This window comes from Polypterus senegalus, chromosome 18, assembly GCF_016835505.1.
Source record: "Polypterus senegalus isolate Bchr_013 chromosome 18, ASM1683550v1, whole genome shotgun sequence".
Taxonomy (NCBI): Eukaryota; Metazoa; Chordata; class Cladistia; order Polypteriformes; family Polypteridae; genus Polypterus; species Polypterus senegalus.
The window spans coordinates 86,840,618-86,858,020 of record NC_053171.1 but is presented as its reverse complement, the minus strand read 5'-3'; the positions used below and the strand labels follow the sequence as shown (position 1 = coordinate 86,858,020).

General features: G+C 38.6%; 1 protein-coding gene across 2 annotated transcripts in view; it reads right to left on the bottom strand.

The window, feature by feature from the left end:
• efcab11 (EF-hand calcium binding domain 11) overlaps positions 1-17,403 on the bottom strand; it is a 347,705-nt gene that overhangs the window by 269,725 nt on the left and 60,577 nt on the right. For both annotated transcript variants that reach the window (XM_039741565.1, XM_039741567.1), the window contains exon 4: positions 3,503-3,604. In XM_039741565.1, coding sequence (XP_039597499.1) covers positions 3,503-3,604 — 102 coding nt within the window. The remainder of the gene's footprint in view (positions 1-3,502; positions 3,605-17,403) is intronic.

Genomic DNA, 17,403 nt, shown 5'->3' with positions numbered 1-17,403 from the left:
ATTACATTGACAATCATGGGTATTTTGCTATATATATATATATATATATATATATATATATATATATATAGATAGATAGATAGATAGATAGATAGATAGAGATATATATAGATAGATAGATAGATATATATATATAGATAGATATGAGAACAACATAGATAGATAGATAGATATGAGAACAACACTCATATCAATGACAAAACAATTACATTAACAATCATGTTACGTTATTTTTAAAATTTTTCCTTTTCTTTTTCGTACCTTCTTTAAAACACTACTTCTCGGTCAAAGCCTTGGTATTCTGCTAGTGTATATATATATATATATATATATATATATATATATATATATATATATATATATATATATATACAGTATATATATATATATTATATATAGTATTATATTATTATATAAAATATATTATTTATTATTATATATTCGACCCATTCACAAAAAGAACAACTCGATTAAACACCCTTTGACCTGTTCCTAACATAATGGTCATGTTCATTCCATTATCAGTACACATACACATCTCTCTATATAATCTTCATTTAGATCTTAATCTTTGTCCGCGAATGAATTAGAAGAAGAAGCACTAGATGGCAGTAGAGAGACAGCTAAAACATTGGCATTGCATTAAGAATCTCCTCCAGGCTTATACTACTGAAGACTGTAGTACGCCAGTCACACCTCAAAACACAGACATTCAAACTAAACAAATTGTTGTGCTTTAAATTAACTAAAGAGATCTTCATTTAGATCTTGATCTTTGTTTGTCCGCGAATTCCATGCATGCGTAGACCACCTTCCGGTTTAGTACGTTGGTGTTACTCAAGGATGTCAGCAATGTACCGGAATAACGAAAGGGGAAGTGGACAGTGTTACGCTGGTTAGCTCCTGAGGCCTGGTTAGAGAATGAGATTGTCGAAGATAAAAGGTACGTGCCTACGTAACATATGAATGAAAGAAAGACAGTGTGTAAAATGAGAGACAACGTAACAGCACGTTCCGGAAATTATTATTGTTACGTTGTAGGCAGCGAGTGCTGCGCGTCTCACAGTTGTACCGTGGCTTGCTCACATGTCAGTGAAGTGATCTCTATTTATGCTTTAAAGAGCCTGGATACCTATATGTCCCCCTTTTATAACCATTGCTCCGTGTATATTGCCTTACTCTTTGGATTGCCATAAAGCAACCTGCGAGATTGGAGAAAAATTGAGAAGACAACGTGAGAGGAAACGACAGCGTCATGAAAACGAGACGGACTGTGAACGGACAGAAGCAGAAATGCTCCTACACCACCACATAATTACAATTCGGACAGTGATTCCGAGTAGGCCGTTTCTATTGAATCAATATCCAAGGGTTTTCTTTTGTAATTTTGTTTCCCTTATAAAAAATCATAATGCTGTGCGTCGAAGGGCCCAGTGCACGACTGGCAGCCGCGTTTAAACAGGGAGCCCTTCACAGACAACTTTAACACGCGCAACGTAGTTGGGCTCACATGGCTAGTACAACTATATAGCATAACTATTTATGTTGATAGATTATTTTAACTAAGATATGATTGTTCACTAAAAGAGAACCCCAAATGATTCACTTCTTCCTAATCTCTCTGCAGGCATAAAAAGTTCCTGTACCATAAAGTTTTATGATTGGCAGCAAGAAATCATTACGTTTCTGTGTAAGTGAACATGAAATGAAGTCAGGACACAGGGAGTCTGGTCAACTGGATAAGCAATAACATAGCCAGGAAACTAAAAAAAGGAAGAAATGAACATTCACAAACTCACACATAATAGTAATGCATCCTGGTGACTCTTATGTCTATCTACTTTTCCAACCTGTGCTGAAAAGAATTAAAAAGAAGAAGCTCCTTGCTATTATAAAAAGGAATGATGTGAAGGTGTGGAAATTATGGTTTCCAGTCCTTGACAAAAGTCAAGCTTTTTCCTGTCATTTGTCAATTTCAATATTCAATACTAGCCAAACCGCGGCGTACCGTACGCCGCATAATCAGGCCGGTTTTTTAATGATTTTTAGGCACAGGGAGAAAATGAACATTTGACAAATCGGTAGTGTAATAAATCAGCAAGAAAAGCAACATTGTAACAATGCACGGAACGAACCAACACACAATCGTCCATGACTGAAAACTGGCGGACCGCCATCGAGCCTTCTTCTCCCAGACGGAGGGATGGGGTTGTACGGCGCTCAGTCGCGGAGGGTGGAACGGGAGGAGAGGAGAAGGACGTCCATTCTGCTCCCTCCGTCATGCTAGTCTGCTGATTTCTCGTTCAGTATGCCCTGCCCGCCCATGTGCCCACCTCCAACTCGGCACTTGAGTCGTTGTTGTCTTTACACAGTCCAGATGCACCTGTGACTCACGTAGACGTCTCATTGCTCTGTGCGGTTTTGGCTGCTTTTCTATATATAATCCACCAAGACACCCGACCACGGTAGTAGCGAGGTGTGCACAAAGGGTACGGACGCAAAGAGTGGGAGCGTATGAGTCGCACTTAGTGGGAATTCCACGGTTTGCAGCCCGAATGGGGTTTAACGGCTTACCCACGCCGGGTAGACACACGCTCAATGTCATGCATAATTATTTATTGAATGCTAAACACTTCTGGAAAGACATGGTTGTCTAAAACGGGTTGGTGTGAGAATACAACAGTAAGTGAATGAAAAGATGGAACTCTGGAGAGAGCAAAATACAACACAATAGTGAACCCGCGGCATAACAAACGCTCCATAATTATTTATTGATGGTTGAACACTTCTGGAAAGACACAGTTGTCTAAAACGGGAGGGTCTGAGGATACAACAGAAAGTGAATGAAAAGATGGAACTCTGGAGAGAGCAACATATAATTGTTCGTGAGTGAAGGGTGCATAGAAAGTCCTGTGTGGAATGCATGTGTTCAGGGGAGTGTGTCTTTAAATGTTTTTCAGGAAGAGGAGAGTGGGTAGGTGACGTCACATTAGTGTGGCGAGCAAGTGGGTGTGCACCCTGTGTGCACATACCGACAGAGTCAAAAGATGTCATCAGAAGGTTATCACGAACAGTCAACATGGCTCGGAGGTGCATGTGGCCTCTACGACAGACGAATATAAATGACGCCATTTTTTCTGTGTTGTCGTGTCCGAGTTGGTGGGCGTGGCTCTCTGAGTTGTCGTCGTATCCAACGGTCTTGGAGTTGATGGGTGTGGCTGATTCCTGCGTGCGCCATAGGTGTCTTACTTGTCGGCGGCTTAGTGAATCCACGTCCCTTCTGGCCTGCTTTCCATGGGTGTCTTGCCTTAGTGAATTATATATAAAGATATTCCATTGGTGTAAGTAAACTGGATAATGAAGTCTTATTTCTTGGCTCACCAGCAGTCATAAGTAATATAATTCATAGCACAACATAACACATACTAAATGTACACATAAAACTACTACATGCATTCACATTGTGAGCTGTAACACATTACCAGACATGAGCGTAACTTACAAGAAACATCAAATGCTGTGAAGACTTGTCTCGTCTTTTCATATTCGTCTTGTGCAAGTAACTTTGAGGCCATTAGCTTTAAAAAATGTTCCAATGGTAAACCTTTAAAGAGAAAATCAGAAAAACAGTGTGAAACTCCACATCACTGTACCATTGTCTTTACATATCTGAAACATACTTTCATTAAAATTTGAAAATCAGTATTGCCATCTTGTAAATAATTCTTTAAGGTCAAGGATTAAACTTGACTACGATCATATTCTGCCATTATCATTCAATCATTTTTATCAAAGTTATGTGATATGTTCAATTGATTCTCATTAACATACAAAAAAGAAAAACAAGTAATAGCAAATTTTCCAAAAACTTTTCCACTTTAACCGTATGTAAACAGCCAAAAGAAAATTCCTAAAAACTGAACCAGAGTTAAATATTAAATTCCAATATTTGACAATTCCACAAAATTAGTGACAACACCATTTTTGTAGGTGGCAATTGAATTTTTTCCTGAAGGAAGAAATATGGCAATTTACCCTTGATACTTTTAAAAATCCTTTGTAGAATTTTGAAAACAAACCATGTGAACAGAAATATGTTTAAAGTAGACAATTATACTGGTCTGCAAAGGAAAAAAAAAAGTTTTACTTCAATTAAAAACTTTGTGTTCTTTATAGATATGACGGTGCTGAATCCAAACATTAATTGCTCACATGTAGTTATGAGAGATAAAGATTTAAAATGAAAAAATAAAAAAACATTGTTTTAGAGAATATATTTTTTTAAATTATTTATATCTGGAAAAAAAGATATCAATTACAAATATAATTGTTTTAAATATCTTACAAAAAGTAGTCACTTGCTATTTTCCTCCTATAATCCTCTGAGGATATTTCACGGTGGAATGGCCAACTGATGCCTGCTAAGATATAATAATGACATAATGTCTCTCCATGTAAGCAATGTCCTGACAGATACGTCTCCCCATGTCCATCAGAAAAGGTATCCAGGTTTAAAAATAAAATGCCATCTGGGGTGCTACTGAACCTTAGGAGTGAAAGTTCACTAGCAGGATTTCACCGCATTTCCTTTAATATTCTCTCTATGCCTCTCAAAAGCGTGTAAAACACAAGAACATTTGCTATCTCCTAAAGGAAGGTCGTGCATTCTTTTACTGTTTGCTTTCCTGTTTCTTGGTCAAAGACAATGGATAGATCAACACAACCTTACATACTTCTGTAAAAAAACATTTAATCAACCACTTTCGCTCTTCTGGGGCCTCATGTATAAACGGTGTGTATGCAAAAAAAATGTGGAAAGTGGAAATTTCGAGATTAAAGTTGATATTTCGTGCTTTTTTCCCCGATTGTGTGCATTTTTTTTTCTCTATAACCTAATGAGCTTTCATATGACACTCAGACGGTGGGCTACGACTCACCTTTTCACAGTGACTTTGATATGTGACAACTTCTTTTTTATTTCCAGCACTGTGCGACTTTGTGAACTTGAACTTTTGAGTTTCTCCGATATGCTATGTCACTTGATCAACTTCCTTTTGTTGTTTATACCACTGTTTAAACCAACAAATAGTACGTTTTTCATTGCCTGCACTTGGTATCCGCTGAAATTCTTTTATTTTCCCCTGTGCTTTTTCCATTGTCTTTTCACAGAATGCTGACCTTAAGGGCTATTTATATTGATTTGCATATTCAAAGAGGTGTAATTCTGTGAGGACTTGGGGCGGGACAGCAGGCGCGTGCACATGTGTTACTTTTCACACTGACCGGGATTTTTGTAGCAAAAGAACGTGGAAGCTGGCGTTCGCACAGATTTATGCATCTGGATTTTTTTTGTGCATATGTCATGTTATAGTGCGAATTCTATGCACGCCATTATGCATGAGGCCCCTGGACATTAAAAAGGCATCTTTCAAACTTTCTACATATACAGTACGTTCCTGGTTAATTTGAAGGAATAAGAAGAGAGACAAAAAAAATACTGACTGCAAAAAAACGTGTAGGAAATACTTTTTGGTTTTTTCAGCACAAGTAACATTATGAATGAGGAAGATTGCCATTCATCAGCTTAAAATATACTTCAGACTATATCACGAATATGAAAAATACGTCATAAAACGTAACTTATTTTAATTTTTTTTTTTCAAAGAAGCATTTTTCACTGAATCCAATCTCTTATAGGAACCATTTAGTGGTAGAGAAATTCCAATCTTGAACAGGAGGATTTTTGGTGCAGATCAAGGTTATCAACTGTTGATATATGCTAACCAAGAAGAAAAAAATTAAAAAGGAAAACACAAGTGAAATTTCCATAATATGAGAGATGAATTTCATTGCCCTTTCAAGTTTATTCCATCTCCCTCTCTATTTAGATTATATGCAAATATTGTTTTGCTCCTGGTATTTTATATCTCCTGTGGTGGGTTGGCACCCTGCCCAGGATTGGTTCCTGCCTTGTGCCCTGTGTTGGCTGGGATTGGCTCCAGCAGACCCCCGTGACCCTGTACTCGTGTTCAGCGGGTTAGAAAATGGATGGATGGATATTTTATACCTCATGTAATTTAGCACTATGAGGACAGCATCATAATCATCAAAGAACACAAAATGTCTTATGTCTTTAAATATGGAATAAAATTAAGTCATCTTTTTAAAAATCACTAAATTAGTGATGAGCATTTTTTTGGTGAGCTGGTTAAGTTTAGTTGTTCTCTCCAAAATTCTGCTCAGTTCATTTACTGGTACTGATTTGTGGGAATGTTTCCCAGATTCAATGACTCTTAAAAGTTAATGAGCATCTTTACATGATACATGAATGACTTATTTCTTCATGCATTTCCCAAAACCCCTCTGAGATGACCACTTTATAAGGGCGTATAAAGTACTATTTTGTTAAACTCAACCCTGAAGTTGACTATAAAAAACCATCACACTGTAAGTTGTCTAAAAAACAATCAATTGGCAGTAATTTCATTATATGGTGTCATTTTTGGCCTTTTGTGGCCGATTAAAAAAAAAGTTGTGAAATGTACTATAAAGTAACAGCATAATGAAGCACATAAAGAGCACTACATTGGACACCGATTGTTCCTATGATGAACAGAAAAGAAATGATAAGCACACACCGTGAAATAAAATCACATACTGTACAGTAGAACTTTGGTTTGCGAGTAACTTGGTTTACGAGTGTTTTGCAAGATGAGCTACGTTTTTTAATACATTTTGACTTGATAAACGAGCGATGTCTTTCAATACAAGTAGTAAGGTTACACTTTGTCCACTGAGCGTCAAGTGATCACAACTGAGCTGATGGTTCTTCTCTCTCACTCGTGCGCGCGGGTCTCTCAGTTTTTTCGGTTTCTCGGTCTCGGTCTCTCTCGGGCAATCGTTCCTATTCTCCGTCTGAGTCTGCGTGCCTCACTCATATCGTACAAGCGTATACTGTTTACTACAGCATTGTAACTGTGTGTGTGTGTGTGCTGTGAAGTGCGAGTCCCCGTCTTGCGCCCCAAAACACGGAGCTGAGTCTCAGTACTTTAACAACACCATCTTTATTCAGCTTGAAACAGCAACAGCGCGGTTATTTATTGTAGCGGGATCCTTATAATGATCCTTGTATCACCCATCGACGGCAGGCGCTTATAGCACATCTGCGATCTTTTTGGATACGCTGATACGGTGAACTGCTACAGCGCTGGGAGACTGCGATTGCTTTGGGATGCGCTTCCGCGTGTCATCACGTTGGGTAGAATCCCACAAGAGTTTAGAAACTCACTCACACCAGCCATGATTCTTTTCAATGGTAAAGTGCAGGTTCATTTGTTTTATGTATTTTTACTTTATATTTTGTATTAATCATTTTTATATGAATAGTTTTGGGTTGTGGAACAAATCACCTGAGTTTCCATTATTTCTTATGGGGAAATTCACTTTGATATACGAGTGCTTTGGACTGCGAGCACGTTTCTGGAACGAATTATGCTCGCAAACCGAGGTTCCACTGTATTTCTAAAGAGCTTGTCGTTCGGTTCGATGTCAACATAGAGTTTTTGTTTATTAAGTCATGTAGGAGCCTTTTCAAAAGCGAGGAAAAGCAAAAGTTAAATGAGACACTAAAGAGCATAAGCGCCTGCATATCACAACTTAACTTTACTCTCTTTCAGAAATCTAAATAATCAATGGACACTGTAAGAAAGCCGCTATATTGCGCATGACCTGACACAGATTCACACGGGAGGCATGGGTAAAATAAAACAAATATTTATTTGTCTTCAGCTGGAGGGCACGTCTTCCCCGTAATCCCTCCAGCCACAATACAGTCCCAAGCACAGCACTCACAAACTAAACCGCACTTTTCTTCTCTCTTCCACCACCACCACTCCTCAGCAAGCTTTGTCCTCCTTCCACCCAACTCTGGCTGCTGAGTGGCGGTCGCTGGCTTCCTTAATTGGGCACCCAGAAGTGCTCCAGGTGCTTGATTACCGACACCCGGCTGCACTTCTGGGTGTGGCGAGACCAATGCCCAAAAAGGGCCAGCAGCTCCTGCTGCAGCACCCCCAAGGCATCGCTACAACCCAGGGAGGCTGCCATCAAGTGTCCAGGGGGAGATACTGGGTTTCCCACCCTTGTCCCCCTGGTATACATGGTGCAGGGGCGTCCCGGCCAGGCATGGGCCCCGGCCATCCGTCACAACACCTCAGCCTTAATGTTTGTAGTGCACCATCTACTCGAATGTATTTTGTAACGCATGAAGTAATAAACTGCATTGCATTTGTCATTCCAACAGATGGCACATCGCAAACATTTGTGGCTTTTTTGCCTCAGGACCAGGATAGCTTGTGATAATCAAAGGAACCATGAATTCTGCTCTCAATCAGATGCACCATCTCTGACAAAAGCAATGCATTTTATTACTACAAATGTTTGTGATGCACCATCTGTTATAATGACAGAGACATAGCAACCAGATGGACATACACATACACAGCCACACAGACACTAACTCTTTTATTAAGGCGAATACATTCAGTATTTATTCAGGTCTGGCATATATTTATTTGCCACATGAAATAATAAACATAAAAAAATAAGTAGCCCACTTTTGCATTTTATAATGGAGCTTATGATTTTTTCAAATGACATTTGCTATAATAGTACAGAGTTTAATTGAACCACATTGATTACTTTCTGATGCAACAGAAAAAAACACACCATAAGGACAAAATGAAATTACTTTTAGCCTTAGTTCTTACAATTGCTTTGTATTGGCACCCCCCAACAAAGAAAGAGGTACTTGTAATATGAATTAAATAATGAGCATTTATCATTTCATGTGATTGATAATACATCTACCAGCTTATTCCATAAATATATGATATCCTCACCTCACAAATCACGCATTATAATAAGCATTAAATCTAATTTACAGAATAATTGTGCTCTGCATGGCACTAACCTGAATTTCAGTTCTATTACTGGGCAGCAAACCATTTATTAATAATATGGAACCAATGTAGGACACATGTCAAAACAGAGAAGTTCTTATCCAATCGCCTATTTCAGCATTCGTCAGCCTATGTAATATTCAATTCTTGGAAGAAACAGGATTTATATGGTCATTATTGTCTGCACATGTACAGAGTGAGCTACTCTGTGGATTTCTTACTTTCATGTGCTAGTCAACAATGCTACACATCGATACACCTCAGCACCATGATTGTGAGTATAACAACATTACCTCAAGTATGGAATTTTTACTTAAAATATTAAAGAAAGACTGCTTGTGCTATTGGCATTTATTCTTGCATTTCACAATAATTGGTGCCACATCAGTTTCTTTAGTATTTATTTTTATTAAGTAAATACAAAAAATAAAATATGTAAATTATGGATTTGTATTAATTGTTATATAATAGCTATAGCTTGTAATAATTAAAACATGGCAATGAAATACATTAAAGTCTACATTAAAGCCTGTACAGCCGCTGTCCTTTTTGCCACTTCGTGTCTCTGCTGCTCGCGTTGTGATCGCTTCTCCATGATTATAAATATACACCTGACCGAACTGTGTTTTCTTTGAAGTTAAACTTGTCGTTGCTTTAACTGTTGCGGGACTACAGATTCTTATAGCGTATGGTCCATTATTGTGTAAATCTACGTTTTGTGCATTGAATGATGCGAATGCGGAAAGACTTTGTTTTCTGCTCTTTGCCTTTTATTTCTGACCTCGCTTAGTCCTGCTATTTTTTCAATTACACCTGGTCCTGATGATTAATTTTCTTTTGTTTGCGCTAATGCGATCTTTTAATCGTCTACGTTTCATTATAACGTATTGCCCTTTATACGCTTTATATGCACTGAGACACCCGTATCTGTTTGTGCTGCTTCCCTTTACACTACTGATTTTTATTGCTGGCCATGCTCTGATATTGCTTGTAAGTAGGGCGTGTCTTGCAAGAATCTCATGTTCTATATCCCCGCGATCTTTCGTCTCACGGGTCTTTTATTTGTCTTCTGTGATCTTAACATGAAGATCACGTATCGTCTCCAAGTCATTCCCTTCCACAGGATTTTTTTTTTTTTATAATAGAGAGATGTGTAATACTTTACATTTACTGACATTAAATTTCATCTGCCACAAATTTGCCTATGCCTGTATGCTATCCAAATCCTTCTGTAATGATAAAACGGATTCTAAATTATCTGCTAATCCACCTATCTTGGTATCATCTGCAAACTTAACCAGCTTGTTACTTATACTCCTATCTAAATCATTTCTATATATTAAAAATAGCAGCGGCCCTAGCACTGCCCCCTGCTGGTCACCACTCTTAACATCGGCCAGTTCTGATGAGGTTCCTCGCACCATCACCCTCTGCTTCCTGTGTCTGAGCCAATTGTGCACCCATCTAAAAACATCACCCTGAACTCCCACTTCTTTTAATTTGATGCCCAACCTCTCATGTGGCACCTCATCAAATGCCATCAGAAAGTCAAGATAAATAATCTCATCTGCTCCACTTTGATCAAATCCTTTGGATGTTTCCTCATAGAATTCCAGCATGTTAGTAAAACTTGACCTTCCTCTTCTGACCCCATGCTGACTGTTCAGAATAACTCCTGTCCTTGCCATGTGCTGCTCAATCTTATCCTTAATAATTCCTTCCATTAATTTTCCTGTAATGTACATTAAGCTTACTGGCCTATAGTTGCTTAGATCTGCCCTGTCACCCCTTTTATATAATGGGATAATTTTTGCCATTTTTCCAATCCTTCAGAATCTCTTCAGTGTGCAGTGACTTCCTAAAAATATGTGTCAGTGGTTTATATCTGTACTCACTAGCCTCCTTAAGAACTCAAGCTTAAATATTAACTGATCCTGGTGATTTGTTTTATTTCAGCCTATTTAATCTGAGCAGTATTTCTCCATCTATAATTTCTAAATCCCTCAGTACCTCCTTAATAGTCCAGTTTACTGCTGGGAGGTTATCCACTTGCTCACTTGTAAAGACCTCAGAAAAATGCACATTTAGAGCGTCTGCTATTTCACTGTTTGTATCTTTTAATTCCCCTTTACTGTTTCTGATGCACTTCACCTCCTTCTTGACTGTTCTTTTACTACTAAAAAACTGAAAGAATCTCCTCAGGTCATCTTTCACCTTATCTGCTATATTCCTCTCCAACTGTCTTTTAGCCTTCCTAATAGCCTTTTTAATGGTTTACCTCATGTTTTCATATGCCCTACAATTCACCTTGGAATTATTAATCTTATATGCCTTATACAGCTGTTTTTTTTCCGTTGCAGCCTTTTTTTAACTCTTTATTAACGCACTACAGAGTTTTTTTTAAATTTCCTATTAATTCTAAATGTAGGTGTTTACCTGCCCTGCATTACATCTCTTATATATATTTCTCTTCTGGTTCGTCCTGCTTCCTCTTCAAAACCAGTCTCCTCCCCACACACAGCCCACACAGCATTTCTCGATTCCTATTCCTCCTCTTCCAAACCCTTCCCCACTCTGCCTGCGGCCTCCATACACCCCCACGCCGCTTTTCTCGATTCTTATTCCTCCTTTGGACTTCCGCATTCCCCGCTCCTCTCTCATGACCCCATTGGTGTCACGTCACCGCCCTATATCACTTCAGCCATGTGTGCGCCTGGGAGTCTTTTCCGTAGCATGCTACAGGAAGGTACTCTCTCGACCATTGCCATTGGGTTAGCTCCTTGCTATTGGTTTCGCTCCTTGCTATTGTCGTTATACTGCGACGTTGTTTCCTAAGCCTTTGTTATAAAATGAATGACAGTATCTTCTCTGACGACTGGTTTTTGTCCAACGTCATCTCTATTCCGGGATCCGTCAACTGCCTGTTCCAATCAGTGGGTTATTTCTTGACACAAACGGTTGACAAACGCAATGCACTCTCACTACGACATAGGGCAGTAGATTTCACTACATCAGGTAGGATTGGTCTCGTCCGATGCGGGAGATGGACGTCTGAAGTGGAGCTCCGCTAGCAGTGGTGCTATTTTTCATATTATTTGCTCATTATTCTGAGATATCCTGTATTTATTCGACCCGAGAGGGACCGCTACAGTATATGTAAACACATATAAACATGGCCAACAAGAAGGAAAGAACGAAAGAATCGAAGACTAAAGCTACATCCAAGCTGCGATCAGCAAGCCCTAGCTCGAGATACGGCCTGTCAGAGACAGACCTGGATCAGATGGGCGAAAGTACAGACTCCTCGGGACCACGGTCCGCTACATCGTCGCCGGCTGAGAGCGAAAAGGGGAGCGAAGGTGCGATCGTGAGTGCAGATGTGGATAGCTCGCCGATTGGAGAGGATTACCTGAAACTGGAAAAGGCCGGGAGGTCCGCGGCTTCAGTTACGCAATTACGCGGGACTGGAGCAGCGGGGACACCGGCTTCAGCAGAGTCTGCTGCTTCATCTACGGCACAAGAAGGCACATTTGAGCTATCTGAACTGAAAGTGTTGCTCGCTGAGCTCACGCAAGATATAAAGGAAAGCGAGAAGGCTAATGAGAAAGCAACGGCAAAGGCACTTGAGAGACTGAAACAGGAATTAAAACAGGAGATGAAACAGGCCAATGAATGTCTGCGACAGGAAATCCAACAGGCAAATGAAAGGCTGCGACAGGAATTCCAACAGGCAAATGAAAGGCTGCGTCAAGAGGTCCAACTTGAACTTCGACAGGTGCTGGGCAAAATTGAAGAGCGCATTGAGAAAAACTCGCTAAACTGAGCACGCTTGCTGATCAATTGGAGCATCTTAGTGAGACATTCACGAATCGGATCGAAATAGCCGAACATCTAGCTGCCAGTGCCGAGGAAAGAGCAGTAAATGCCAGTTCGGAATGTAAAAAACTCGGAGAAAAACTTGGAGACAGACTGGCTGCTTTAGAAGATGGGAGTAGAAGGTATAATGTCAGAATTGAAGGCCTGCCGGAGAATCGAGAAAGTTTAAACCCTGTGAAATTCGAACTGAACTTTTTCTAAAATAATCGGGGCGACTTTAAAGCAGAATCTGAGATAGCAGCGGCTTACGGCGACGCTGATCAAACACCGTCAGACCCGACCAAGATCTTTTATAGTTCGTTTTGAACGATTATCATTTAAGTTAGAGGTGATGGAACTCCTCAGAAAAAGGAAAATATTATATATGAAAATTGCCACATTCGCGTCTTCCCTGACTTCTCTCCAGCAACAGCTATTAAACGCAGCCTTCTATAATATTAAACAGCTGCACGGCAAGCCAATGTCAAATACGGCCTCCTGTATCCGCAAAACTGAAAGTGGAATGGCAGGGTCATTTCTATGTTTTCGCTAGCAAGGAGGAGGCAGAAAATGAGTTAAGAAAGCTGATCCCGGACTATTCTGATACATAATTGTGAGTCATGGCGGTAAATGATAAAGCTAGGATTAATAATCTACTGTCTGATCTATTTGTTTTAAAATACGGGTTTTTTATCAGCATATATTCTCATATTCTTATTATTATTACTTATTATTATTATTACTTACTTATTACTTATTATTACTTAGTATTACTAGGGCGCTAAATGTTTATGTTTTATTGTGCTTAATTACGTTTTCCTCCTCTTTTTTTCTTTTCTAATTATTTCATGTGTACCCTAAATGAGACTGTTCAATATCATACCCTTGGTTTACTGTTATTGCTATTACTGCATTAAGACTTGTTATGCTTGTTTTGGACACATCTTTAACACCATCACCTGGGTTTATTATCTGGGGAAATCATCTTAATGCACTAAAATTGATGAAGATTATATGTATGTGTATGTGTATGTATGTATGTGTATATATGTGTGTATGTATATGTATATATATATATATATATATATATATATATATATATATATATATGAGTGTATATATAAGTGCAAAATTCTTTTTTCTTTTTTTTCTTTTTCCTCTTTTAAAGACTATATTGGTAACAGATATCTCTATCTTTTAACCTTAAAGCGCCACTGCATGGGGGCTTGATGTGCTTTGGACGTGCTCTGTCTCTGGGTATGTCAGAGGACTGGGACTGCGTGAAGTGGGTTTTAGCCTCACCTGGGGAGGCAAAAAGGGAGGGTGGGGGTTAAGGGGAAGAGAAAGAGAGCAGGCTTGATCTATATCTAATCTATCATCTCAATCTTTATAATTATAACTATCAACGTAATAATAAGCTGCATGGCAACAACTCTTGGGGAATAGGAAATTAAGACCTAAACTATTTCACTTCCAGTTAAGACTATAAAATGACATCAAAAACTCAGAATCAGTGTCTCCATGATGGGACAGTTAACTTCGTAAGCTGGAATGTTAAAGGCCTGAATCACGAATTAAAGAGAAAGAAAGTACTTTCTCACCTAACAGGTCTAAATGCTAAAATAGTATTTTTACAGGAAACCCACTTACTAAGTAAGGATCAGTTCCGCTGCAAAAGACTGGACTGGCCAAATGTTCCATTCTAGTTTTACAAAGAAAACTAGAGGGGTGGGAATTCTCATACATAGAACAGTACCATTTGTAGCATCAGATGTAGTATTGGATCCTGAAGGGAGATATGTGATGGTCATGGGAGACTTATCTAACTGTAAAATGATTTTGATAAATGTTTATGCACCTAATGTTGATGATAAGGAATTTATACAAAATTTATTTGCATCCATTCCCAATCTGAACACTCATAAACTTATAATGGCTGGGGACTTTAATTGTGTTCTAAATCCACTTTTAGATAAGACTTCCTCCACAGGGGAACGCAACTAACACCGCAAAGATAATTACAAAGTTTATAACTGATCACAACTTATCAGATCCCTGGAGGTTTTAAACCCAAATTCAAGAACATATTCTTTCTACTCACCAGTACATCATTGCTACTCAAGGATTGATTACTTCTTTATAGATAATAACTTCTTGCCTAAGATTAAATCTTGTAAATACGATGCTATTGTTATTTCAGACCATGCTCCGATGATCTTGGAGCTGAAATTACTAAGCCCCATACACTCACCCCCAGATGGCGCCTCAATCCGCTTCTATTAGCTGACGAGAATTGTACTGAATTTATATCCAAACAAATTGAATTCTTTCTAGAGACAAATACATCCCCTGAGATCTCTGCAGGAATACTCTGGGAAACTCTTAAGGCCTTCTTAAGAGGACAGATTATCTCATATCTTTCCCACAGAAATAAATCCGCGAAGAAAGTAGCAGAGATAAAAAGTGAAATTACTAAAATAGATGAAGAACATGCCAGACTACCAAGCGAGACTCTACATAAGAGGAGGCAGGCTCTACATTCAGAATTAAACCTCTTGACAACTAAAGAAACCGAACAACTAATTTACAAATCCAGACATCATTATTATGAACATGGAGAGAAAGCTAATAAGCTTTTAGCAACAAATTCACAAGCAAGATGTATGCAACGCAATCTCGTAATTACTAACACGAATGGAGATAAAATCATCGAACACAAAAATATAATGTACACTTTTAGAGACTACTATAAATCCCTATATACTACTGAGTTTAAAGAAGACAATATACAATCTAATGCATTTCTGGATAAATTACAGATACCACAAATTGACGCTTTTAGTGTGGAGGACTCGATAAACCTCTGTCATTATCAGAATTACTGGATGCTATAAAGTCACTCCAAGGTGGAAAAGCAGCAGGCCCTGACGGCTACCCTGCAGAGTTTTACAAGAAATTCTCCGCTCAGCTAGCTCCCTCCTATTAGCAACATTTACAGAAGCCAGAGATAACCAATCTCTTCCACAAACCTTTCGCCAAGCACTAATCACTGTCTTTCCAAAACAAAATAAGGACTTATTACAATGTGCATCATACAGACCAATTTCACTTCTGAATAACGACGTTAAAATACTCTCTAAAATCATAGCTAGAAGGATGGAGAAAGTGCTCCCTCAGTAATATCACAAGACCAAACTGGATTTATTAGGGGCCGACACTTATCTTCAAATCTTCGACGCCTGTTTAATGTAATATACTCACCAACTAAATCAAACACCCCAGAAATATTATTATCATTGGATGCAGAAAAGCATTCGACATGATTGAATGGAAATACCTTTTACTATTTTGGAGAAGTTTGGGTTTGGCCCAACATTTGTGCATGGATTAAATTACTGTATACTAACCCAGAAGCTTCAGTTTGCATCAATAACATTTGCTCAGACTACTTTAAACTAGAACGTGGCACAAGACAAGGATGCCCTTTGTCACCACTGCTGTTTGCAATTGCCATTGAACCACTGGCAATACATTGTCGAAATACTGATCAGATAAAGGGGATTAGCAGAGAAGGACTGGAACAGAAAATCTCATTATATGCAGATGACATGGTACTGTATATATCGGACCCAGAAAATTCTGTGCCTGCAGTCTTAGCAGCACTCACAGAATTTCAAAAGCTCTCTGGTCTCAGAATTAATCTGAATAAAAGTGTACTCTTTCCGTGAATTCGCAAGCATATAATATTAGATTAGACACCCTTCCTTTTATCATTGCAGAACAGTTTAAATACCTCGTAAACATCACAAGTAAACATAAAGCTCTTTATCAACAAAATTTCGCGTCTGCATGGAAAAAATTAAACAAGACTTGCATAGATGGTCAACCCTTCATCTCACACTAGCTGGAAGAATTAACACTGTTAAGATGAATATTCTTCCTAAGCTCCTTTTTATTTCAAAACATACCAATATACATTAATAAATCGTTCTTTAAGCAATTAGATTCAACAATAACCTCATTTATTTGGAATTCTAAACATCCACGCATCAAAAGAGCGACCCTACAAAGACAAAAGGCAGAAGGTGGCATGGCTCTACCTAACTTCCAGTTTTATTACTGGGCGGCAAATATACAGTCGATAAGAACCTGGACACAAATAGAAGAACATACACAGGCATGGACCGCAATAGAAGTAAAATCCTGCAGTACTTCTTTGTATTCCTTGCTTTGTGCTCCAATAAACACACGCTATCGGCAATACACTAATAACCCAATTGTGCTCCACTCACTTAGAATCTGGAACCAATGTAGAAAGCATTTTAAGACGGAGAAGCTTCTTTCTGTGGCACCCTGCAAAAGAACCACCTCTTTCAACCCTCACAAACATATGCAGTTTTTAATATCTGGAAAAATTTGGAATTAACTTGCTTAGAGATCTTTATATAGACAACGCCTTTGCATCCTATGAACAATTACATTCCAAATTTAACATTCCAGCTACAAATTTCTTTCACTATCTTCAAATCAGGAACTTTGTTAAACAGAACCTTCCAGATTTTCCTCATCTTGCACCCTCATCCACGCTGGA